Source organism: Pagrus major, chromosome 5 (assembly GCF_040436345.1).
Source record: "Pagrus major chromosome 5, Pma_NU_1.0".
Classification (NCBI taxonomy): Eukaryota; Metazoa; Chordata; class Actinopteri; order Spariformes; family Sparidae; genus Pagrus; species Pagrus major.
Window position 1 is genome coordinate 19,625,945 of NC_133219.1, and position 27,810 is coordinate 19,653,754.

At 42.9% G+C, this 27,810-nt stretch overlaps 1 protein-coding gene across 2 annotated transcripts in view; it reads right to left on the reverse strand.

Annotated features, from left to right (window-relative positions):
• znrf3 (zinc and ring finger 3) overlaps nt 1-27,810 on the reverse strand; it is a 71,627-nt gene that overhangs the window by 4,200 nt on the left and 39,617 nt on the right. Inside the window, exons 3-6 of one of the 2 annotated variants that reach the window (XM_073467274.1) lie at nt 7,508-7,582; nt 5,244-5,375; nt 3,343-3,450; nt 1,888-2,055 (exon numbers count right to left, since the gene is read on the reverse strand). In XM_073467274.1, the coding sequence (XP_073323375.1) occupies nt 1,888-2,055; nt 3,343-3,450; nt 5,244-5,375; nt 7,508-7,582 (483 nt within the window). Of the gene's footprint in view, nt 1-1,887; nt 2,056-3,342; nt 3,454-5,243; nt 5,376-7,507; nt 7,583-27,810 lie in introns of both variants that reach the window. The other variant, XM_073467273.1, reaches the window with a different exon arrangement.

Genomic DNA, 27,810 nt, shown 5'->3' on the forward strand with positions numbered 1-27,810 from the left:
CTTCTTGATAAACGTGTGCTTTGAGATGCTTCCTGGCAGAATCAGATATCCTTAAATTCACAAATGCAAGCACATCTATCCATTTAATATGAAGCTAATAAGTAGAGTCTGTTCATTTCTTTGAAACACCAAATGCAGTACAGTAATCCCGCATTATTTTTGTTAAATGGTTCGGTTATTTTTTTAGGGCTTGCACCATCAATTCAGGCACTAACTACTATAAATCACAATTACAGGGGTAGCTACATATTATGTTTGCAAATCAGTGGAATGGGTAAACTTAAAAAGGTCCAATGTCATTTATACAAGTACGTTTTCAAGGCAATAAAAGAAATCTCCCAAAGCTACAAATTTCCAGATTAAATTAGCTACATGACAAACTGCAACAGGGGGGGGATGTTTGTTGAGGAGAATCTGAATGTCCAGAGGGTGGCAGCAGAGATGGACAGAACTGTCATTTGGTTGAGGTGGTTGAGTCTTATCAAGTTTTTAATACCGAGGAGCCAACTCGAAGTCATGCAACAAACACAACTCTTACGAGACGCCACAGCACAAATACAACTCTGATGCTCAATGTCACCACTTTCTGGAACAAAACAAACAAGAGGCTCACACTCGAGGATTGATATGAAAAGAATGCGGCACTTTGTATTCAGACGGAGAACTGGCATGAAGGAATTCCAAGACACAAAAGCAGGAGGGACTGTGAATATGAATTATTATATTATTCTTGCAGCGAGAGGTCTTTCACTGCCGTAAATACTTTTAACTCGATGGCTTAATGTGACTCATCTTTGGGCTCTTTTCCACCCAAGCTTTTGTTGCTCGGTTCACTGCTCAAAAACTGCTTTGATGCCATTCAGCCTTTTATATCGCCACTTCCTCTGTGCAATCCTGGCGCCATGCTTTGTTGTGTTTTCTTCTCCTCCTTACAGAAGAGACACATAACCACAAAAAACACACACACATACACCAGCTATGTCCCTGTGGGCATTGGGGTTTGTTCCTCCAGCGTCCGTGCTGAGGATGAGCAATGCTGTTACAGTAAACCCTCAAAGTGCCAAGATTAGGATACATATTATGACAATGACTCCTTTAAGGATTAAAGAAGGCCACACTGGGAAAACAGGAAGCATAATCACAATCCAGTGCACTCTGGGTACCGTTATCTCTCCAGGTGCTCTGAAAGACCGAACTAAACATCTAAAAGGCGCCGGAAAGAACGTCACCGAAAGATCGCAGGACTGCGGTCCCCGAGCACATCAGGGGAACTTCCATTCTATTGTCCACATGACTGCATTATGTTTCATGTCTACAGCATATGTAATGAAAAGAAAACAAGCACAGTGGGTAGATGACCACACAAACACTGCCAAAGCTAAGAGGTTCAGCTCCTACATGGTCTAATTTTGCACGCACGGCACTATAAAGCACTTTGGATTAAAAGCATTCTGTGCTAAATTGTTGGTTTTCTGTCTGAAAATGCTCCCCTGGTTGTGCATTTTTGTCATGACTCTTTGATTTATTATGTTTTTATAATGATCGTTTTTGACAAATGTTCATAAAAATGTAGAGATTTGAAACAAATAGTGATTGGATTTTACGTCCCGACACATCAAAATTTGTGCTTCCTGCAGCAAGAGGACACCGTTCACACATTACAATACCAAGTTGATGTAATGTTATAAAAGTGACGGGAAAAGACTTGAATTTTTTGTCACTTTCATGCATTAGCTAGCAATGCAAAGACAGACTTTAAAGCTGATTTCAAAATAAAAGTAAATATTGACGCAGGACATATGAACAGAAAAAAGACCAAACAAGAAATGTCGAGAGCAAATCAATCATGCAAAGCAGATGACTTTAAATCAAACATTCTTCTCTCACCTCCCCATCGATGTACTTCTCCAGACAGATGGCGCAGTCGGAGGTGGAGCTGCTGCTCAGTGAATCAGAGGCTCCACAGCTGCTCTCGCGCTGGCCCTTTCCTTTGGCCTTGAACTTTCTCGTCTCCATCTTTTCCAAGGCTTGAATGGCCATCCTGTTCATGGAGCTCTGTGTTGGGGAGGGAGGTGGGAACAGGTCAGCAAGAGCTGCATGTTTAAGGAGCCACTTTTAACTTTAGATTCAAAAGGCTTCAGAATTGGATCCAAATTAAGCTCTTCAAATGAGAAAACAACTCAGTGATCATGTTTTTTCAGCAAACATCCGGTTAAATGTCTAACATCAGCAGAGAGGTTCAAAGTTAACACTCGCCAACACTGACGTACAATGTGACAGGGTTGATTGTTGTCATGACGTGAGATTTCCCCCTTGACACAGTACATGATTTTGCAATGTTTGACTGAAGCATTAGCAACTCTCTCTGGCTCCAACTCTCTGCTCTCTTTTCATCTCTAATTTTCTTCGTGTTGCCTTAAAAATGTTACTCATTAAAATATGGTGACTGATGAGTTATCACATCCAGAACCGCTTCTTCAAATTAAACTTAATGCTTCACACGTGTAGTAGACGTTTTGATTACTACACGTTATTAATGTTCAGGATTAGTTAAACTAGGGTCCCCGAAGGGTGTTTCTTCCCTTAGGTTTCCTCACAACTAGATAATTGTAGACTTTTTAAGGACGTCCTGGTCAGAAAAAGGGCAACTTTGGCTTGAAAGTCAATCTCATCACAGGGTTGACAAACATGAAACATGAGGACTTAAAAATCTGTACTTTTAGTTTGTAATTAGTCTTGTGAGGGCAAACCCTTCACTGCACCCAGAAGTATTCTCAAATTATTTCTACTCTTTACAGTTAAATTGGATAGAAAACGTCAACACTGTATGAACAATATTTACTCCACAAGAAGCTCATTAATTTTTCACATTTCGGGAAGGAAAACTTGCTACATGTGACAAAGCTGCCCCCGGTGCGAGCTGTTAATTAACCACCAAAGGAAGTCACGACCAAATCATCCGCTGCTGTGACACACACATACACACCCATTATACACCCACGCACACGCGTGTTGGCAGGATTACACCTGTCTTAACGGGTGCCGCTACAGGTTTTCTGCACTGTTGTGACATTTCCGTGCAGCCACCCTCTCGTCGGTGTTAATTAAATGCTTATCCTGATTCATGCGCCTGACGTCAGCCTCCTCCGAGAGCTGTTTGTCAACACATGAGAGGAATCAATCAAAAGCAGAGCTACTGCCGCCTGACTCCTGCAACACACTGTGTGTTTGGGTGTGTTTTGTGCAACTCAAACTGCGAATACACAAGTTTCTATGTACAAGTTGTTGGGGTCAGTCACACTCCTGTTCTAGTGGGGAGGAGTGTGTTTTCAGGACACTGACCTGGCTTCTCCTCTGCTTGAGTTTGATCTTGATGAGCAGAATTAGGCAAACCAGCGACACGACCACGAAGAAAGCCAGGAAGATGCCCATGTCGAAATACTCCGTGGGCTGCTATGGAAAAGGAGAGCAACAGAAACAACAAATTTGTCAAATAATCTTCACATGCAGCTGCTTACTGTACAGGGGTTACTAAAAGAGTTACGTGGCCTGAAAACAGATGCATTTTTCATTTCCAGTCACCCACACTTGAGGATATTTGATTAGAGCTTCGTTAGCCGCTCAGCAAAGCAGAGCACTCAGCGATGTGACTCATTCGACGAGGAAAATGGGACCTTTGCACATAATTCGGTGGTGTTTTCCACCATAAATACAAATCAATTCATCTCCATATCAGAATCGTTGGTTCTCCGTCAGTTATTTACTCAGGTGAGCTAAACGCTACGGTACATCTCTTGCACATATTAGACCATTCTGAAACGATGACCTGATTAAAAGTGCAATTTGTGAGAAAGTTGATTGTAGAGTCTCATTCTCAGGTCATCAAATACTGATGCTTTGGGTTGGGTTTTGGGCTGTTGTTCAGACGAAACGAGTCGGGGGTAAACGGGGTTGGTTGTCACATTCATTAGATCTCGCTCCCTAGAAGGCGCTGTTAAAAAATGTTGATACTGACATTTACAGACATGGGGTCAGAGGTCATCTGCAGACTCATGTCAGGAGTAATGCTGCGTTCTAGTCAAAGTCGGAGGAGGGAATTTCCAATTTCTGACCTCCAAGCGTGGTGCCAAAAGACGACAAAATACTTGGCTGATCGCGAGAAAATGAAACGACAGATGAGGTGACGGATGCCGTTATACTTTTTTTTTCACTGCACTTATACCCGGAAACATATCTAAATATTTGCCCTCACATGGGTGCTGCCATTGTTGTATGACGTCAGACAACTGCTCCCTAATTAAGTCGGGGTAGATGGATTTTCCTCAAGCTAACAAATTCCAACTACGGGTGGTGCTCCATCGTACCGTTACTGGTAGGAGGTCGGTAATTTTCGGAGTTACGAGTTGTCTGGAACGCAGCATAAGACACTGAGGTAAGAGGACTTTTAGTGTTTCTAATGTCAAAATGTAGGCTGAATAAGTCCATCTCTTCTGTGTGTTTTTTCTATTATTACCATAAAAAGTATGAAGGGAGAGCTATGGTTAAGATTTTTTCTTAGCCAGGCAACAAGATTCGGTTGTTAGTTTAGCTTTTTGACGTTTCACACACTAATCACTGAGGTATTCGGCAGATTTGCTGATAATGAGAATAATTGTAAGTTGCAGCCCCACTGCAGAGCTCAAGACAAGATAAAGACCAGATTTGACATTGTTGCTTTTTTACCGACAAGTAGAACGTGACAGACTTTGTTGATACGTTCAGTCCACAAACAGCTGCTTAAACTCACTGAGAATGAACAGATTGTTTTATTCTTCATCAGAAAAATGCCTCTAATGGGACAGTCCTTTCTCTCGGGCTTTCATTATGTCAAGTCATTTGACCTCAAAGTGTGTTGGTCTCTTATCAAATATTCCAAGCAAACAAACAGCTCTTTGAATGGCTGATATTAATCTCCCAGAGTGCTGCGAAAAAGTCCTCGGCCTCGGGGCAGTGGAGATCAGAGAAGAAAGGGAAAGGGTCAGATTTCACAGATGGAATTTTCGTTTGTCTTCACATCTAAAAAAAAACTAAAAATGTCTCTGAGCTGTTTGGTGCTTGGGCCTCAAAAACATGTTCACCTCTTCCTCATTTTCCTCACATGTGCCTTAGATTAGTCTCTCTCTCTCTCACACACACACACACACACACACACACACGAATGTCATCTATACTGAGCGGTTTGGGGTTTTAGCATGACCGCTTACCCTCGGTGGTCTGTGTTGTATCCGAGCACGAGCCACTTTCTGCTTGTTGACGATGTTCATCAACTTAACGGCGTCATTTCCCTTCACGTAAACCACCGGCCGCTTCAGAGGATCCTCTGCGACCTGGTTGAGCTGAGGAGAGGAGAGAGAAATAGAAAAATGAACTAACACATAAACCAAATTACACTTATTTATTTAATCAAGAATCACCTTTTGTCAAAGGGTCTCTCTACTGAATTTACACATTCTGTTCACTCATCATGAGGAGTCAGCCTATGAAAACAGTTGTATCAGGTCTTCTGTGGCATTATGGGAAATGTAGGAATCAGTGTTTTTTTCAGCTTGCCGCCATCATAGGGCAGGATGACATACTAGTATGAGTATATGAGGCAGGTTCTGATCTGAGTACAGCTTAAACATAGTTTCATATCAGAGAACATTTACACTGATACCGATATATCTGTGAAAGGCCAATATCAGCTGGTAATATCAGTCAACTGCCAAGTCATCAAGGTATCAAAGGCTGAACACTTTTATCCAATAAGCAATGGTGCTGTCAACATGCAATATGAATACTTTTAATAAAACACAGTACGGAGTGCATCACCCGATGGTTAACCGACACACCAGATTGACAAACGCAACGTATGATGAGTTGTCACAGGTAGACAAAGTTAGGGAACGTTAGGTGAAAAGTTTGGGAACTTTAACCCTAATGCACGTGAACTGTCTGAACGTAAAAGGCATGAATGAAAGAGAAAATGACCCAAGACATGGAAACTGCGGCTGCAGTTTGCCAGAGGGAGCAGTGGGGGGAAATAGTCAATGAATAATATGCTCTGGCTTTCGAGTCAGTTGACATACTCCTTTACTCCTCCTCATCCGCTGGTCGGAATCTGTAATTTGAAAAGCCCAAGGGAAATACCGAGGATATTCGCATTTCTATTTCTTCTGCTGTCGTCATGTTCCCCAGAGAAAAACTGTACGTTCTAGTTTCAAAGTATAGACTTTGAGACTTTTGATCTCTCCCTCGATTCTGGTGCAGCGCTCCCACTTTGAGAAATGACTCCTCCAAGACTCTAGCTTTGCCTTTGGCAAACGATACACCATCAAGAAGAAGACCTATAAGTCCTTTAATAAAACTTGTATTACTGTTTAAAGAAAGTTAAAAAATCACCACTTAACTTTTTCCCAAACAAAACAACCAAAGTGTTTCAGTCACAAGCAGCACTTGGCCTCACATACAGTATAAACGAAGATAAAAAGAAGGTCAAGTACATTAACTTTCATAAAGCCTTTCTCCTAATTTCAGCCCCGGGACTTTAATTCTCTCAAAGCTCCTCCTCCCTGCCCCTCGGCCTTGTGGGTCCTGTCTGTGCTGATCGGGCCGCTCTGACTGGAAAAGCCTCTCGGGGGAATTTAACACAGCCGCCCAGCGATGCCTTTCATGTGGTCTCCGCGCAATCCCTTTTATCTTTCAGCTACGCGCTTTACGACCCAGCGGCAGAGAAGAGGAGGCAAGGAGGGAGGGAGGGGGGGGGTTTGAGAAAAAAAAAGAAAAACCTGCAAGTCCAGGCCTGGTGTGGTGAGGATGAATACCACAGGAGAATTCTTGCGACAAAGAAGCTCAGACGAGCAACTCGTGTATTAAACCTCTTAACAGCAAAGACACGGGAGCAAGAAAGAAGAATGTGAGTGTCTGGGCGTGTGAGACCAGAAATGCACTTTGTTCTTACTGTAGCCTGTGTGTGCCCCCCCTCCCTCAATGTGCACTCAAAGACAGATCCGTAGTCTCAAGGGATGAGGTAATGCGCGCTACCTGTTCAATTATGAGCTCAACAGAGTTTGGTCATGGTCTAGCGAAAGCCGAACCTGGATATCCATTTTCAGTCCTCTCGGAGAAGCAGTGCACTCCTCCAAACACGGGTTAGAGAGCTCAAAGGCCCAAAATGGTTGAATGAGCAGGGCTGATCCACATGCTTTTGAACAGTACTAAAGATAGAAAGATCATTGTTTGTACAAACAGCGTGCACACACACACACACACACACACACACACACACACACACACACACACACACACACACAGGCTGTCTGAAGGGCAAGGTGTGCTGCTGAGCTTTTTCAAAAGCAGAGCGTCTCTCGAAGACAGTTTCAGTGTCGTTGAAACAGTAGTTTGTGTGTGTGTGTGTGTGTGTGTGTGTGTGCGTGCGTGCGTGCTTGCGTGGGTTGAATGCCTGGGTGATTTTTAGGTGTGCACAAACCTGGTCGATGGCATCCGGATTCTCTGACACATCAAAGATGACGGCTGTGGCACCCCGCTGCACTGCTCTCTTCGCCTGCCAACACAGAATAGAGTTTTCATTAGACGTGTTCAACAGCGGTGCAGAGAAGTGTATGGTCACATTGACTTCAGGTGAAGTTGTCACGTTCAAATTCAGGCCACTAGAGGGTGTTCTCTGCCTGAGTGTGACCTGCGCACATCATCTGGAACGAGCAAATGAGAAGGAAAGAGACAGAAAACCAACAGGCGAGAAGTAAACAAGCCTTTGATAACATTTGCAAGGATGCACATGTGGTTCATGTCTCCATTCCTCTGAAGTCTTCATAACGTCACACCAAGCGATTCTGCACCACATTAGGCTAATAGTATGACAGTAACCAAAAACAAGTTTCACCCCTCTGTTGAGAATGAATGCATGCACGGCGCCATGTGATGCAACTCTGCATGACACGGAGCTGAATTCGAATTCCGCCGTGCAGCGCTCGGGAAGAGTTGAATAAAGTTATCACGGATTTCCGACTGCTAAAAATGTGAGCTTCTTTCATCTGAGAGCAGGGAAAGTCACAGCACAGAGGGCTTTTGAAGACTTCTGCTAAAGGCAAAAGATAAAGGAAATGCTTGGATCTGCAGAACCCCAAGTATCTCCTCGCAGAATCCAAATTGGCTTCCCATCGTCGGAACAAAAAAGAAAACGTTCCTTTATCTTAACTCCTACTTTCCCCTACAACCCGTTCTCACCCCGCTTGATTCACGGTGCCCTATTTAGACAACGTTTTGATGTCGGCACTACATGATCTAAAATAGCGCGGCTGGGATCATATCCTGGTATTATCAAGTGCCCTTGGGTTCTTGCCAGCACTCTTCATAACTGGAGGGAAGGGAGAGAGGGGGGGTGAAGATCAAAGTGACAATGTACAGTGCTGCGACTCTGCTGCAGAGTGGCTGGAGAGTGTCACCGCTCCAGTCAGCGGGCACCACTTGCAGAGGCCACGGAGAGAGAGGGGAGAGTGGTATGTGCGGGGGAGGCGCGATTGCTCTTCTCGCAACACATCATGTTGATTTGTGAGATGATAACACTCAACAAGTTTGTGCATCATCTTTTGCTTACAGAAGAAGTGTTTTTTTATTTTTTATTTGACCGCATCACCGCTGCACCCACTTGTTAAGACTATGATGAGAATATACAGAAGAACTACCCAGAAAGTCCCAGTCAGGTGTTGGTACACCATTAGCAGCCAGAGCAGCTTCACGGCTCCTCGGCATAGATTCAGAGAAAGTCAGAAACTTTACTACGGGGATGAGCAGCATTCATCCAAATGTTACTCCCAGAAGTGTTCAATTGGGTCTGATGACTGAGGATAACCTGACGTGTCCAAAGGTTTGTTGCACAGAACCATCTGGGAATTCGCCCTTAAAAACAGTTTGGAAGAGGTCAGGCGCTGTCAAAAAATGCTCAGATGGTTCGTCCAATCACCTGCCGTCTATCGTGGGCTAACGAAACGTATGACATAGTGGGTGAGCGCTGCCAGTGGAGCCAGTTGGTAAATCAAACTCTTACTAACTCAATTTCCATCTAGAAAAGCCTTCAGTGCCACTCTTTGCTCTCCGTATAATGAAATATTCTCTCCAGATAATACAGCAGCATCTATGCTAACCTCTTCAGGAGCTGCCTTTGTTGTTTTTAAATAAGCCGCTGCTGCTCTCGCTGGTCGTCACACCTAAACCACACCGCAGCTGCTCATTGGATGCTGATTGGTCCTAACAACTGTGGTTAGGCCACAAGTGCATATAGGTTGAAGCCTGGCAAGATGGATTGAGCTGCCTCGCAAGGTGAGATGTCATTATCATATTTCTCTGACTGTTTCTAGACTTTTTAGTCAAGTTTTTCCTGTTATATGTCATCTGTCGTAACCTCGTCACTAGTTGTAATTTGTGGCGATGGCAGGAGCTGGATTATTTTAATTATTTATTAATCTTCCGCTTATTTCTCCACATTAATGTTTGAGTCTGTACAATGTCAAAAATGACGACAAGCATTCATCAGTCCTAGTTATAATGAAATCCAACAGGAAATGTCTGTGATGTGTGTACTTTAAAAAGACATTTATTCACTGTTATCAAGTACTTATCAACTGCACATTTCAGCACAACATGTAACCACTATTTCCTCTATGTCAGAGCAGTCTGTTTGACTGTTCTGAGATTTGATTTATCAAATAAATATGGATCATGAGTTTTATTTTGAAGCTTTGTTTAAGTCTTTCCCCTGCAGGTCTGGCACAGATGATTCAGCCGTTTTTGCGGCTCTGTTAGTCGTTTCCTGCTGCATTAAACCTCAAATCAAAGTGCGATTAGCATCCATTGCAATATGATCCACTTTTGTAACCGTGACATTATTTCAGATAGCCTTTTTCCTTTATTTTTCCTACTCCCTGCGTACTGGAGTCTTTAGAAAGAGGTTCAAGATTACATTTAGTGGCATGCTTAGCTAAAGTTAGTTTGGATCCAACTTTACCAACCACTCAACTCAATATACATGGCAGTCTTCTCTTGTTTAAAGCAGTCTACCTCTAGAGAACCAGAAGTATTTGTATTCTCCAGAATCAATAACTTTTGATAACAGAGTCAATAATGACACTAAATACAGAACAGATTGGATTTTTAGAACGAGTGTGGGCCAGCCTGGGTCTTCTTCACTGCAGGTAGGCCTACTGCTGCATGGACAAGTCTCATCAGGAGGCAAACAGAACCAAAGTCACAAAAGGCCTTTAATATGAGAGGTGGCGTTCGCATCACGCTCTGTAAATTCAACTATGAGCGTGAAACAGCAACAGGAAAATGTAAACACGCGGTGACTCTGAAGTGTTTGAGCTACATCTCAATTAGATTTCCCCTAATCATCAGATAAGATGTTTATGAATCTGGCTTTCATAGCTCATTAAAGACTAATTAACACTGCAAACCGATTTGATCTTTCCCAGCAGTGTTCGAAAAGCCTTGTCAAACACAAACATTAAAACAACGGCGCGCTTTAAACGCGAGCTCTCGCATCTTTCAACTCTCTCTTTCGTCCTCGCCTTCTTTACATAAACTAACAGCGCTCTTTTCTCCCTTCTTTTCACTTTTTTTTTGTAATCGGAAAAGTTCAAAAGCGAGCGGGGCAAAAATCTCACTCGGCTTTTCCCTCTCACCCAGTTTTCTCTCAGCTCCACACTGCCAGGCTCCAGCCCCCATTTAATTCAGCACAAGTCTGCTCCTTTGATGTTAGCTCTCCCAGTTAATAATTAATAGCTCTTGGTAAGACGCTTTGAGAAGAAAGAGATCTCCCTCCTAAAGAATCTCCACTCGGGCAGGCCTGCGCTGCAGTGCAGGGACTTGCCTGACGACAACAAAAATGCACCCACAGGCAAACTGGCTCTCTTGAAAAAACGTGACACATCTCCTTCCCAACATTGTAAAAAAAAAAAAAATACAACCTCGGACACCAAAGGAGGGATAAATACTTCTTGCTTTGTGGCTGCTGTACTATAACTTTTCTTCCTTCTCAGGACTTTGTCAAGTTGCTAAAAACTAAACTCCTCAGTGAGGAAACACTGTTTACTTCACTGACTTAAACTGGCTATAGAATTTCAAGTGGCAGAGCTCCTGTGTAAGGAGATATGGCGCAAGCTATTTGAGTTCAGTCCTCTGCTGCAAACTTTTCAAAAAAGATGAACAACCACACGCTGGGAACGAAAGCAGTTTCATTGAGATTGAACAGGAATTTCAAGAGCGTCTGTTCATTAAGCTCGTCGGGGTGAAGTCGTTACAAGGTGACATTTTGATCTTCTCATTCACGACTGAAGAGGACTGAGACACACAGATCCTATCGTTTTTAGGAATCCAATATTTCAAGGGCGAAAGCAACGATAATGTGTCAGCTCAGAGAAATTCAATCGTCCTTTTTTCAGCCAGAGCTTGACCAGTAGCAGATGATAAGATTTAAGCCCAACTATAAATGTACAATGGTTAAGAAAAAGTACATTTACTCAAGCATTGTACTTTTTTCTGCACAGTTCTGAGGTTTTACATTTGAGTATTTACGTTTTCTGCCACTTTGTTCTCTTTACTCCACTAAATTGCCCTGACAGCTGTAGTTTTTACAGATTAAAAGGTGCAATATGTAAGAATTGTCCAGCTGCCAATTCACATTCAAAACAAACAAGCAGCAGCACGTCACGAGAGTGACCGCTAACTGTAGCTGTCGTAAGCTACTTAGCTTTATTAGCTGTGCATCTAGTGGTCCAGACTGTGAGATCGGAGCACCAGGGGAGTGTTGCTGTTTACACCACTAGCACCTACTGGACCATAATATATGGATGTCACAACATCAAAACGTTTAATCCTTCACATTATATTGATAATTTTAATACATTTTTGAATGTTTTTCGAATAATATTCTTATATATTGCACCTTTAAGGAAAATCATTCACACACACATTCATACACTGATGGCAGAGGCTGCCATGCAAGGTGCCAACTGCTCATCAGGTGGGGTTCAGTATCTTGCTCAAGAACACTTGGACATGCAGCTGGGGAGAGTCGGGGATTCGAACCAGCGACAATTACTTCCGATTGCTAGACGACCCGCTCTAACTCCTGAGCTACAGCCGCCCCCGTGCACACTGTGCACATTTAGCTGATAATACTCCTGTACTTTCACTGAAGAGGGATTCTAAATGCAAGACTTTTATTTGTAGTACGTTTACCCTCTTGTTCTGGTACTTTTTTTTTTTTTAATTGTGTACTTCGTCCACAACTGGAAATGAATAGGAAGAAGACAGGTGATCAAGAACTTGAAATTCAAAAAACATTTTTTAATCCTCACACCTGAAACATGATCACCTGTTCCGATGAGACCCTCTTAACAATAACTCAAGATGCAATCAAAAGTAAGAAAAAATAAAAGTAAGAGACAAACAGGAAGAAGTAATCAACAACTGACCCCCCTTGGAAGCTGCCAAAGAGTGCCCCGCTAATATTTTTCTCAAAGCTGAAACATGATCTCTGCTCCCACACGAGTGCTTGATCAGTCATCCGTGCTCGAAAATCAGCTAAACTCTCAACCTGATCTGCGCGCCTGGGGGTGGAAGTTTCACAGGTACTTCACAACACTGCCGGCTAAACAAACTTCCCGCTGGCTCGGAGGCATGAGAATTAGGGTACAATCTTCCCTGAGTGAGCAACAACCGCAGCAGAAAGTACTGAGAACCCAGTCTAGACACAGAGGAAAATGAAAGCTATGTTTAGCATCCCTAAGTAAGCCTGCCAGCTTGTAAGATCTGAGGGAGAGAAATTTGCACTCGTGTGGAAAGAGATATTTTTCTCAGCGTAGCGCTCACTTCATCATTCACATGGACCGATGATTGTCATACTTAACCCAAAAGCACGTGCAGCTACCCAAGTGACGCATGTGTAAATATAGGCGCACATGTAAAAATATGCATGTGAGACAGAAGGTTATAATGTGCAGCCACACACCTGGATTACACCTGCAACATCTGGCTAACGCACTAGTTCCTCCATCACATCACTCCCTCTTTCTTTCCTACTTTCTTCTCCTCCACTTCCCTCCGTTCCCTTTCCTCCTCTCCATGCTTTCCTTTCCCTCTGTCTCTCTCCGCACTGCTATAATTAAGGCAATTAAGTCTTCAGAAGACTCTCCACTGCTATTATGCTGTAATTTCATGTTGCCTCCTGGCTTTACGGTTTATTAAAAGATAAAGGCATACTTTTCTCCCATGGATTTTCTTATATGTGGTCGACCCCCCCTTTTTTTTCCTCTACTTCCTCGCTCCCTCTCAGAGCAGGCATGTGAGCCAAGACATTATTTACATTCAACCAAAATAAAATCCAAGTTTTTTCAACGTGGCTATGCATCATCTGATTGGACGCTTCGTGCAGCCCGGAGAGAGAAATGAAAACTATGTCTGAGGCACCTCTTCCTCATTTATTCTCCTATACATGCCGTACTTTCTGCACATGAAGTCATCTGTATTATCTTGACATTTTCATTACAACAGGATTTAGTCATTTCCCCTGTTCATGAGGCACATTACTCACCATCTTCCTGATCGCCTACTGTTTGATGTTAACACCTCACCGGCCGTCCGTTAATCTGTCATAGCATCCTATTCTCTTTGCAGATACGTAATCGATTTGGCTGCGTGACATGTAATCAGTAATCCGTTTGACACCCTCGCCCTGCTGGAGATGCTGTGTCACAACAACGCCACATAAGGACTTTCCTGTTTCCACAGACTAGAACTTCAGCGATTATCAATTAATTGTCAACTATTACATTAAACAATGACTATTTTAAAGGGGCCCTATGTAGTGTAGCCCCTAAGCTCTTCTCAGAAGAAATATGGTCCCCAGAACACTGTTTGAAGCTACAAAGGTGGCAGGGTCCGCCAAATATAAACAAAGTAAAACAGTATGAAACTGTGTTGTCCTTCAAGGTCAGTGTGTTTATTCAGTCATGAAAACAAAGTGAGCTGGTTTATTTAGTTTGTTTAGACATAAAGAAAAAAAATCAGTAAGTTTGAGTAATCCCTTAAAACAGAATTCACTGATTACAGCTTCTTAATGTGAATATTTTCTGATTTCTTTACTCCTCTTTGACAGTATACTGAATATCTTTGGGTTGTGGACATTTGAGTTTGTCCTCTTGGGCTTTTGGAAACGGTGCTTGACATTTTTCATTATTTTCTTACATTTTCTAGATCAAAAATTGGTTGAGAACCGAGAATCGAGAAAATCGTCATTAGTTGCAGCCCTACCACAAAGACATAAACACTATCCTGAGACCACTCGCAAGGGCACAATGCGAACTCTGTTAAACCTTGTTGAGCTTCATCCTGCCAATAACTTGTATTCATTAATCCCCTTTCAGTCATTTCAAGGTTTTGAATGAGTCTCACTCCAAAACTGCAGATTAAAAAGTGGTAAAAATAAATGCAAACATTCCCTGGTGACTGTGTGCTTTTGAACTCTCCCATATTCCTGTTTAATATTAATTTGTATGCGGTTAAGCTCCCGGCTAGAGCATGTTACATGCGTCCAGAGGACATCTGACGCACCATTTTTCGAGCTGTATAAAAAATGTTTACGGAGCACATAAAAGTCCACTTGTGTGTCACACCGGCAGAGGACAGGGGGCCGGCGAGCCTCCTCGAGCTCCTCTCCAATGGGCCGACTTCGTATAAACGGACAGTTTACCTAACGTAAACACGCGGGGGAAAGAATCACTTGAAGCTCTCAGTAAGCTCAGTGACTGCCATTAATATCAGACTGCAGATGAGAGGTTAGGTCAGGAAGTGAAGGAAGACGTGTTTATCAAATGTCTTCAAGTAAGGGTGCTGATCCAAGATCGGTTTAAGAGATAGAATTGTTCAATGAGGTGATAGTCTTTAGTTTAAAGTTGTAGTTATTTTGTAGCAGTTGATTTTTGACCACTAGTGGGCAGAGAAACATCAAAACATACCAACAGACACACAGTCATCACACATCACTATTAAAAGGACTGTGAGGTTGTCTATTAGCCTTCATTTGGAGTAGTAAGTAGTGTTACTCCCACAAATAATGAAGACTGAAGCCAGCCATTTCAGAGGTGGTTACAGTAAGAGCAGCTGAGAATTAAATTATGGAAATGTGTGGGCCCTAAACTGAAAACAATGAGCCAAATATAGCTAAAAAGTGAGAACAGCTCAAACTGACAAGATGTGCCTCTGATAACAGCTGCATGTAGGAAGCAGGCGGCATAATGACAGAAATACGCTTCTTTTCTCCAATTCAATATGCTGCTGTGCCGCCTGTGGCAATCATGTCATCATTTACTTTGTTGTGTTTTTCCAACCAACTGCAAATAAACGGAGCAGCTCTGAATGAAGTAGTCAAGTAGTCCTTGTCCTGAAGTAGCAAGGAGGACAGCATTGACAGCTGTCCTTGTAACATGTGTTAAATAAAAATGGTACACAGAGTGTAAGCCACAGGTGTGAGTGTTAAACCAGTTGTGAGGTCGGAAGCACCTATGGACATAAACCTACAAACACATGGTTACCGTCTCTGTTACATACTACCAAAAGGACGGGGTATAGAATATCAATACCATGTTTAGATAAAAAAATAAAAATAAAAAAAAAAATTCTGGTCAGAACCAAAATGTTTAACATTTGACGAGTTTGACTTACATTGATAATAAGTGTAGTTCTGCTGTCTGTGGTGTGTTCACAGGTAGGCCTATAGGTTAGGGGGTTTTGCTCAGTGTCTCAGTATGGTGAAACAGAGGGGTTTGTGGGTAAACTGTATCTCAGTCCAGGAAGACAGAGAGACAGAAAGAGAGATTTGGGGCGGATGTAATGACCTCATGATGAGACAAAGACAAGGCCCGCCCCAGGTACACCGATCCCCGACCCTGCCTCTGTACTGTACATCATGTACATGACCAGCCTGCAACACACACACACACACACACACACACACACACACACACACAATGTAATGAATATCTACCCTGTCACCATCCCTGAGGGAAAATCAGCTCCCATGGGTGAAGTCTTATCTTTCCACTGGTTTAAATCCCCAAATGTGAGACAGTTGTGGAATAAACACAAGAAAAAGACAAGATACTCATAACTAGGTCTATTTCCTTTAGAGGGAGATGTGTTTCAGCAAGAGGCCATCTTCAGGGTCGGTGTGAAAAGCTTTTTTTAAAAAGGTGGTAATGTCAGCTTTGGAGAAAAGAGAGAGTTCTCTGGGGGACAAAAACAACACATCACAGAAGGAGCCTGAGGTTGTGTTACAGTGATGCCTCTGCCATCATCCAGCTAAGTTCTCCGAGTCAACGTCTCTTAAAAGATAAAACTCTAAAAACCACCCTCCTTCTACGATTGTTCTTTTCCTCTTCTTCACCTCGTCTTTCCCAACCAGTAATCCCCCACCACCCTTTCTGTCTTTGCCTCAGCGCACAATGTGGGGTGGCCATTCACCCACCCATTGCATAACCAGAATTATACAAGTGAATTGTGCTATCAAAGTGTGTGTGTGTGTGCGTGAGGGGGCACCTCTGAGGGGGCCTGCCAGTGAAACTTGGCAAAGAGCCGACCCCATTAAAGAGTCGAGAGAGTGAGAGTGAGTGAGTGAGTGAGTGAGTGAGTGAGTGAGTGAGTGAGTGAGTGAGTGATCATAAGACCCATATATAGGTTCTCTCATTCATTCTCACTTTAATCTTCTTCCGGTAATCCTGACCTCAATATTTACTGCAAACTTCTGTAAACATGCAGAAAGGTCTTAAACTGCAAACTCGTGGTGCGTTTAGTCCATTACTGATCAATGTTCACTTATTAGGCTGGTTATCAAGTCTCACATCTTGTTCTCAGTACCAACCAAAATGTGTCCTTAGCAGCGAGTATTGTAATGTCAAGTACCGCAAGCTGCCGCTGAATATCTGGTCAGATGCAAACTCTTCTTTACTTATTCTTTGAAGAGATTGTTTCTTACTCAGTTCACATTTCTACCAATTATAGATTTTCTCTTAAACAAGCAAAGTCCCTCACAGGATATCAACTTGTGAGCACATTGGCTTGTTGTGTTAAAGGTGCAATACGTAAGAATTGTAGTTTAAATGATCAAAATTTAACTCGAGTTATCAACAGAATGTAAAGAAATAACAATGTTGATGTACTGTGTGGCAGAGCTATCTACTGAGGATTGCATGCTAACCAGCGAGCCCCGGGCCTGAAAACTTCTTTCTCCAAGCGATACAAAGCTCCTGTGCTAGCAGTGTAAACACCAACACTCCCCCAGAATACCAACTAGCTGCACAGCTAACTGAACTAACATGCTAACAACAGCTACAGTAATGGATGTAAAAACAAAATACAGTTAGCAGCAGTTAGCAGTTACTCTGTTGATACGCTGCCCCTATTTGTTGGGAGTATGAATTCGGCAGGTGGTCAATTCCTACGTATTGCACCTTTAAGTAGTATTGAGAAAAAGGCACTGCACACTGAAAATGATATATAGTGTAGTTTAAGTATAGCTGCTATATTTTGACAGGTTTTGTGATGATAATGGTCCATCTATAGAGGCGGCGCCTGGTTTGGAAGGAAATGTTCTATTGATTTTTTTATCCAGAGACAAAGTTACCTGACACAGCTGGAGCTTCTCCTGTTAAATCATCAGTCCGAATTAATAACAATTGTGTTAAAATATATACGTTTCATTGATCAAACTAAAAAAGGTACACGTTCTGTGTTTCTATGTTGGGCAACATCAGCGATATTGGTGAAAGAAAAAAATTGAAATTAAACAACCAGTCCACCTGATCCAACCCAGGTGTTGAGCCCTATGAGTCTACATGAACACATGAAATTGTTAACGATGTTTCCAACACAAAACTTTGCGATGTCAGTCACATACCAATTGATGGGATGCAATCAAATACTTAAATCTTTAGAAACTAGACAATCTAAATACAGCAATATGATAACTACAATAAATCCATTGATTCTGGTGTGTGGGTTTTCTTGACACAGATTTTGCCTTCTTGTCAATGAGCCTGATACAATGTTGGGACTATTTTTGTTTGGTAGCAAAACATGTTTAATATTTCTTGAAGCCGGTAGCAATACTAAAGCCCCACTCTGTTACTGTTTCACATTTCGAACAGTATCTTTTTAAGGGGAGATATGGAAGCAAAAGTAGAGATTGAAACAGCCAAATGCTGTTTGTGTCTATAAATCAGACTACCTAAACTTTGTTTAACCAATAGTTTGTGTTTGAAATACAAATATCTCTTATCTAAGATAAATCATGTGTTACTTGAGCTAATTACTCACAGAAATGAAAGAGAGAATCACCTGCTCTTGCAGAACCATGAACACTACTTAACTCTACACTTTTTTGGTATGAAAAAAAACAGAATGTTTTCTTCCTCGGGTTACATAACAAAGAGAAAATTGTTCTCAAACATCTAAATGCTTGTCATCATGTGGCCACGAAGAAGGATTTCAGAGGAAACGCTGTGGTTTTTACGAACTAACAGACTGTTTTAGAACTTTAAACAAGCCCTGAATTGAATCTGTCCGTCCTTTCAACCTTCTTTATCATCCCAGCACACATATATTTTGGTGATAAAATAAACCGCAGGACAATACACAATAAACACGACAATTTTGTATGCTGTGAAGATTAAATGATGGATAGAGGCTCACAGTTCTTGCGAAATACTGAGCATTCTAAACAGCTTTCTTTCTAAATATACATGTTTGTCTTGCTTGTTGTGCACCACAGGCAGCCTTTCCTGTGTCTCTCCCCGGTCAGATGTCTTGTGGCGTCAGGCGCGCACACAAACATGAACATGGAGGCAAGCGCACGGACTCAGACCGCTGCTTATCAAGAATCCTTTTAGTCTTCTGTCCTCCTGCTGCCCATTGCTCTACCCTGCTGAGACCAAACGCTGGGGTTGGAGGAATGGACAACCGCTAATTAAATTTCCTCCACTTTCCTCTCTGTCCCTCCCTTGTTGTTTTCTTACCGGTTTTGGGCTCTGGTCCTTTGTGATTCACAGGAAAATAAACAAGCTTCCTGACGAGGGACAAGAATACTACTTTTTAAGTGCTTCTTCTCCCCCGAGTGTCTAAACAGGAGTTGTTTGGACGAAAGTGACGGGAAGTGTTGGTTAGAAATGATTAGCGATCTGTGGAAAAGTTTGACGGAGGAAAACATTAAATTAATTAGATTATCTGTAGTGATTAGGCGCACTGTCAGTCAAAAAGTCCTTGATGTTTTCTCAGTGAATATTAAAGTTTTAAGTTATGAAACACAAACGCAAGCATGTCTCATTTTTTGATCAACGAGGTAGGAGATAACTCGTGATGAGAAGAATTATATCTGAAGTTTTGACATTAGGTTTTTTGCTTCTCAGCTCTCACAGGAGCACCTGAGGGTGGAGGAAACTTTTCCTGGAATTGAAAATTCTGAATTACCATATTTTTCATGAGATGAGAGCTGTCAGACGAAGGGAGGGAAGACGAAGTTGGAAGCAAGTAAAGACAAGTGAAATGCTGGATTTTTATGCTTGCCTGCTGCAAGTCTCCTGGCACATAATACGTCAAATGTTAAGTGTTTTTCTTCTACTTTCGAGGATACAGACGACTTTTCCCAGCACTTGGATTTGAACAGTGGGTCAGATGGGTTTAAGTGATGGGGCAGTTTGAGAGTGCATTAAACAGAGGCCGTCTTATTCTGAATCCTACAATATGATTATTTTTTTAAATATTTTACTGTGAGTTTCCTTTTTTACTCTGTGGCTTTTATATCATGCATAATCTTAAAGGTGCAATATGTAAGAATTTTAGTTTAAAATATCTAAAATGATCAACATATTGTGGAGAAACAACAATCCTGATGTTGTGTCAATGTCTATGTACTGTGTTGCAGAGAAGTGTATTGAAGTTAGCATGCTGACCAACTCGCTCTGGCCCGTCCTGACTCAAAAAACCACTCTGAGCGCCCGGTCCGGACCACTAGCTGCATGGCTAACTGAGCCAACTAGCTAAAGGCAGCTACAGTTAGCTGTTATTCTGGTGATGTGCTGCCTCCTATTTGTTTACAGGTGGCCAATTCTTACATATTGCACCTTGAATCTATCAGTATTTTCTCTTTTTTGTATAAGTAAAGAACCTCTTTGACATTTGTCATTTCAAGCAGAGTCATTAAATCAATAATGTTTTCGAAGAAAACTCCTGTAGGCTGTATTCAGGCCAAATAATGCACTGCATCGATTAACATAGGGTTGTGCAGCAGTTGAGTATTTCTCCTCCCAGGATGGTGTGCAGCCTCCTGGCAGCATGATGTTGTTCGTGGCACAAAGCATTAAAGAAGCTCAGAGCACTTTGGTGGATCTCTGTTTGTGCATGTGTCTTTTTTTTTTTTTTTTTGCCAATATGACAGCCTGTTTCATCCTGACACCTTCAGGTCATGTCAATCAGCCTTTATAGGAGAACATGAACATCTGTCATGAGTATTATACTAGCGGGCTTTATTTTATAGTGTCATTTTATATGTTAAGTGTCAAAGGATTGATCAACAGTAGTGTCTACCAGCTGGTCTGTACGCAGGATTATGTGATAGGCCACCGCAGCGTGACATCAGGTTGTGTTTCTCCAAAAGATGATTCTGTTTCATTTTTTCGCAGCAGGACTTCTGTAGTCCTCACCACAGTAACTTGATTCTTATGGGTGGTTATACAGCCTTGTTCAGCACCAAAATGAAAAAGTGAAGCTTGCCAACAGCTAACACTACATCTTTTCTACACAGGCTGTGTCGTGAAAGCAGTGCGTTAGCTGAGCTGCGTCTCCACAGGATGCACTCAGGCACAATATTAAGTGTAGGTCACAGGCACTTTTGCAGTGCTCAGAGCCCAACAATCACTTAGGTTGATTGTGTAAAATGGAGGAAATATACTTAAAGGTACATGTAATAATATGCTTCAGGTGTATCGCCTTGATTAAATGAAGCCGTTACACAAATGTGTTGACCGTAGAAAGACGACTGGAAAGTACAGCTGAACGTCTCCTGTGAAGAAAGCGGTAAGCGCTTGCTTAAGGAGACTTACAATCTCATGTACATGCATGCTGATGAACATTACTGCACCTACAGAAACTTTCACAGTTAAACTTAGTTAAGGGTCAGTCGGCTTTTCTGAATCTGCAATGAATTACTACGAAACAGAACAGCAACATATGAGTATCTGTGCTTCACTTTACCCAGGATGCTATAGTCTGAACATTCACTTTAATCCAAATGTAGTGACTTCAGTCGAGCTCACTTCTCTCCTTCCCCTTAATTCGTCTGCAGTCATACGGTTTCTCTCTAATCTCTCTCTGCCTTGAAGCTGCTTTAGGAGACCAAGTCCCTGCTTGCATGAAAGAGAAGTTGCAGTTGCTTCTCTTTCTTGTAATACTCTCTCCTGCTGCTGGTGGAGGGGTGTTGCTGCTGCCTGCTGTCTTCTTTCCCTGGGCAAACAAGGCAGAGCAGGTCGGGACTCGGCCCCATAACCCCCATTTTGCCTCTTTTCTCGCTGTACCTCTCGTCTCCATCTGCACAGTGGGCTGGCAGAGGAGACTAACTTAACCTCTGGTTGTTTGTCATTTCAGCACATGAACATGTAAAAGAAAGTGCTGAAGGAGAAGCTGACTGGGTCTGTAATTTCGTTGCAAAGAGGTGCAGCTTTCGTCAGGCTGTCACTCTGATGATATCCATCACTGTCAACGTTGAAATATAGACAGCAGCAAATGGCAAATGCTTTGATGACAGAATGAAGAAAAAGTTGTGTTGTGAGAAAAGGTACGTACTGCATCCACTGACTTTATACAACCTTTTCACATATGTAGACTTTCCACGACCTCTAAACAGACAGGTTGGATGATCCACATTATCTAACCTGATTTTGCCTCTGAAGGCCTCTTAAAAGCTTTAAAATAAAACAGTCTATGAAGAATAATCATGTTTTTTCTAGGTTGAACTGGTCACAAAAAAAGCAAAAATAGCCATCAAGAGTCCATCTCTTCACCAAACGCAGCGAGCACCTTTTATTTTTGTTGTGTCCCAATAAAGATAACGTGGAAGCAGGAAATGTCCATGGCTGTAAAAGGGATTTGAGCAACGCATGGCAGCGAGATGGTGCAATATCCAGGTGTGTTTATCTCATTCAGCTTCGACTCCAATATAACAGCTCATTGTTGTCTTATCTCAGCAAGTCATCCGTCAATTATAGTATCTGTGGCTGTCTGATTCGTCAACAACTCGAGGTAACAAAGTAGTATCCTTAAGTACACTTTTGAGGTACTGTACCTCTACTTCACTGCATTTCAGAGGGAGATATTCTACTTTATATACCCCTACATTAAAGGGGCACTATGTAGTTTTGGAGACTATTTATTTTTCTCCATAACTGAATAAACAAGCTGTTCTCAGAGGAAAATAAGGTCCCCAGAACACCGTTTGAAACTAGACAGGTGGCAGGGTCTGCCAAATATAAACAAAGTAAAAATGTTTGTTTTTTTCTGTCATGAAAACAAACACAATTTGTTTATTTAGTTTGTTTAGGCATAAAAAAATCAGAGATCATTCTTTTCTGATTAAAATGCCTTCCCCCAAATTACATAGTGCACTTTTAAGCATTAAATATTAAATGAAGGTAAAGAATTTGAACAAACTTTACTTTAACTAAAATTTACCCAAATACGACTGCAATCCAGATGTCTGATCTAAATTTTATTGTTATATTGGTCTCCAATAAACAATGCTAATGTCACTTCCAGTTTCTGCCAGGTGCACTGCCATTCTTCATCTTCTCTCCTTCTCCAGGTTTCCCTTTCCCTTCTTCCATTACCTCACTGTCTCAGAGCATGGGCAGCTCCAGTGTCGCCCTTACACACACACGCACGCACGCACAGACACACACACCACTTTTCCTCCATCTCCTCGTGCTGGGCCCAACCTTGCCTCCCTGGCGAAGCATGAAAGAAAGTTTAAACCACATGAGCAGGATGACATTTTCACCCCCGCTAACCCTCCAGCAGAGGAATCATCTGTAGTGGGAAGAGGCATCAGATTAGCTGTGTGGGGACCAGGGGGCTTCAGTTTCCAGCTTCCGTGCCAGGCTGTGGTCCCGAGCCTTAAAGACAACAAGGCTCTGACATACACAGCGGGGCGCGGGGCACGAGGATTCTCACGCACACGGGCGCATTCCCCTACAAAGCAACAGGCTTAGACGGAGATGAAGAGAGAAAAGGCAGGGCTTTGGTTGACGTGGGTGGATGTCTGGTCCTATCTTTTCTAAGATTTACTTTTTCCACGGCACATCGTTTGATCCAGCGCCGCCCCGTCTTCTCTGGGTGCCGTTTGACAGACAGGGGAGCTTTGCTTGTGGCTGGCGTCTGACTTTCAAATACCAGTTGTGATTAAGAGCAAAAATCAATGTGAGGGCTGGTGGAAAAATAAAAAGAAACAACTCCAACTCAGTGGTGCTAAGTGCGCTTTCTTCTCTTTCCACTCCTCTCTTCTTCGCCCTCTGTCCTCATTTTCTTCCCTCACCCTTTCACTCTCCCTCCATCTCTCTCTCATCTTAAGTCCCCAGGGCTCCTTTCTTCTCTCTTTAAATAGGGGCCTGAGCTGTGAAGTCTAATAATGGTCATTTGGCCTCCCATTGAAAGCTGGGTAATTCGGCCCAGGGACGGCTCACTTTGAGCCACATGACACAAGGAGCTTCCCAGTGACCATGGAAACGAGCGCAGTGGGATCCCGGGCGCCTCCAAGCGCCGTGAAACGTGGTGAAGCGGTGATTTAAGAGAGGGACTGTTTTTTCGGGAGGGGAGGGGGGGATAGACGGAGGAAGGTGGGTGAGGGTTCCAACACAGCCTGACGGTGAGGGGGTTGAGAGAGGGAGAGAGAGACAGACAGACAGAGAGAGAGAGGCCCCTGCCTGGTCACAGTGGAAACCTCTCCCGACACCCCGCCAGGAAGAGCGGCCAAGATAATATCAGCAAGTTGAGGCGTACACAAACATGAAAGGAGAGCCCAAGAGGCAGGCCCCTGAGTGCTCAGTGCTTCACAAGCTTTTTTCTCCCTTTTTTCTTCTCTCCCCGCTGCTCCTCCTCCCCTCTTTTGCAGTTTCTCTTTCTATCCCTTCCTCCATGCTGCGGTGTTTCAAAGTGTTTGTTCAGGGTGTTTGGGGCAAGGGGCAGGTGGAGAGGAAGCTAAAGACTTAGCTTGTTCATTTTACCCCTTTACACTGCAAGGGCTGCTTAAGTTTGTGTCGGCGCTGTAACTTCTTTTTTCTTGATTTGATTCCAAGGGCTAATGGAGACGTGAATGCAATTAATATTTGGTACTTAGAGTGCTTTATTGATTGTGTGGATGAAATTTAAATGTGAAACCCCCTGTGAGAGCCCAGAGTGCCTAAAACTTTTCATTGTTTTTGTGGTCGGGCTGCAACTATTGATTATTTTCACTGACAATTAATCCGTCGATTGTTGTCTCGATTAAAGGCAGGGAAGGCAATTCTGGCAAAAAAATTTGTTGATTGTTGAGTCTCATTCTCCGGTCTACAAATACCAACGCTTTGGGTTAGAACTTCGGGCCGGATTCTGACCCAAAGTGACTATCTTTATCCAGAATTTTCTTCCCTACCTTTAATCAATTAGTTGTTTGATCTAAAATGTCAAAATACTGTGAAAATTGTGTATCCCAAAGCCCATGGTGACGTCCTCAAATTGTCCACAACCCAAAGTTCACTGTCATAGAAGAGAAAAGAAACTAAAAATATTCACATTTAAAAAACTAAAATCAGAGAATTTTGACTCACTTAAACCAATTAATTGATGATCAAAACAGCTGCTGTTTAATTTAATAGTGGACACCTAATCAATTAATCAGTGAAAACTGTACTTGCTATTTCTGAGAAGTTCATGAAGTTGCTACAACATTAGTCTCCATTATACTAAACGTTAAAAGCTGTCGATGGTAGCTGCCTTCATTTGAACAAGCCAACATTGACTTTCAATTTGCCGCACTCAACTGAAAGTAAGCCCCATCATTTCTAGCACGAGCACAGGGGAAAAGTGTCTTATCAATATCTTGCATCTTCTTGGCTCTGTTATGAAAAGATTTCTTTTGAAAACTCAAGCTTCAACTGCATCGAACAAAAGCCGCCATTGTAAATCGATCACTGCTGTGGCTTCACTGCAATTTTACAAAACATTCTGGAGACTGCGGAGTGTAAAACTACAGCAATTTTCTTTCTTTCTGCTATCAAGCCTCTCTTCTTCACTGAGGTCTTTGTAGTGAGAGAAGAAAAAAAGCATGAAAAATATAAAAAAGAGTGAGAAGAGAGTGATGAGGGAGATAGGGTGAGTCATACAGCCGTGTGCATCAAAACACAAGCTGATCTGCCAGCCTTCTAGTTCTTCCTATCCAGTCTGATAAACAGTGGATGAGCTAATGCCGCCCACATATACATGCACATGAACAGATACACCCACTGATCAGACAGTATTCCTCTGCATGAAGGCCAACGTGCTGTACTAGAAGTGGTCTGAGAACAAGGCCAAAATGCAGCCAGTTCAATCCAGCATCGCAGCGTCTTTACAACAAGCCCTGTGGCTTGACACCCTACTGGCATTGCCGTGGCCTCGAGACGACCTCTAGCACACACCTGAGTGTGTAGGACGGCTAACCTGGCCGCAGGCTTGGAGCCAGTCGCCCGCAATATCACACTCGTCTGTCTGTTGCCATTTCTTTCTTTTAATGCAGGTCTCTCTTCTTCAGACACGCACACCATCCTTACAGCCCTGGTGCACTTTCTACATCCCTGTCATTCCTCTCTCTCTCTCTCTCACACTCACACTCTTACACACTACACCCTCTCTGCAACTCTGGCTGAGATGCCAGACACGGTTAGAGTCCAAAAGCCACTTAGCACTAAGACACAGCAGCTGTTTTCTCTGGCCTGCTGTCCCGTAGTGCCAACTTGAGGGCCATGGTAGAAAAAGACACACTCATCTGCCCCCTCACATTGTTCCATGGCAACTGCGGTCTTAGGATTGTGTTTATATGTGTGTCAAAGACAGAGCTTCCCACACAGGATACACTTTTTATGGTTGTGTGCCTCTGGCAAAAACTTTAAAGTAGCTAGCTTTATTTCTGGGAGGATATGTCAATAAAGATCTTGATACTTTTCTTGTTGCTCTAGTTATTTTTAAGTGCTTTGTAGCGGCTGGTCCTGGGCCAGTTGCGCTCCGCTGAGATGAAATGTTGTCTTTGGCTGGTGTTTAAGGTGGAACTGATCGTGGTTCAGAGACGAGCTGGTCAAGGGCAGTGCCAGGCCACACACAACAAGCACATACCAGGGAGTTTTACATGCTATGCCAGCCAAGAGACTTGCTTTACACAAGCTGCAGGGCTGTGTGGGAGGATGGGTCGCATTTTTCTGCTTATGTGCGTACAAAAAAAAAAGTTGTACCAAGCGAGACACAAATCCCAGCCACCCACTTACCAAACCAGACACATTCGCCTTCGTCATCTCCTTGAGAAGCCAAACCCCCAACCTCTTTCCCTTCCTTCTGTACTCCAACTCCCACTCCTCTCTCTATCTGTCACCACGCCACTTCTCTGCCTTCCCTCCCCCAGTCTCCCGGGTGGGGGGCTGATGTCATGAGAGCCTGAGGAGGATGAAAGGGGAAAAGCCGGCATGCTAAGGCCCCGTGAGGCCATTGGACTGACACCGCGGTACTTGAAAGAAGAGATATCTCACTGGCACTGCGACAAAGACCCCTACCAGCCCGGGCCACCAATGAAAGCCAGTGGCATGATTTCATGTTCCAGAGGAGCTGCCAAAAATCGCAATGCATGTGTGTGAAAGACAGCGTGGAGATGCAGGGAGGGGGGACAGTTCTGAGAAAGTCAGGCAGCAGGAAATGACAACCAAAAATATGTTATTGACTGCAATAAATAGTTCAACTTGAGAACGGATACATGTGTACAGAGAGGTAAGCATGATTTACGACATTTACAAACACCTCAAAAAAAGACTGGACTTGATAAGCTGTAACTCGTAGGAGGCACCAGGGCACCTTGCAGTGACACCATATCTCAGACAACTAAACCACTTGTCGAGTGTCAATACTGGTACAGTTCGCAACAGTAGGAACCACTTTGCACATGGTTTTCCTGCTGCTGGGGGAGGGGCTTCTGCTGTGGCACACAGAAGTCAGGGGTTTCACAGTCCTTCAGCTCTCACAGGAACCAGACAGGAAGTGCAGGAAAAAACTGTGTACATATATGTGACACACCAGCACTTTGGTGAGGTTTGCACGTGGACTTCAGAGGCTGGAGTGCTCGACCTCTTTTCCTCCACTTCCTCTGCCGCTAATATTTGCTGATTTCAGTGCTTCTCTTCGTGACAGTTAGAGCAGCCTGAAATCTAAGAGGACTAATCTAATACCACATTGATATAATACTGCCATGCCATGATTGATTATTTTCACAATTGATGGTAGGGATGGCAATTCTGCAGAATTTTGGGTTGAATACTGATCCAAACTTTCGGTTTTGGACGACCTTGGAATGAGACACAACAGTGACTTATCTTTCTTCAGAATCGCCTTACCTACCTTTAAATGTTCAGTCTGTAAAATGTAAGAAACAATTAAAAAACATATGCTCATCACAAATTT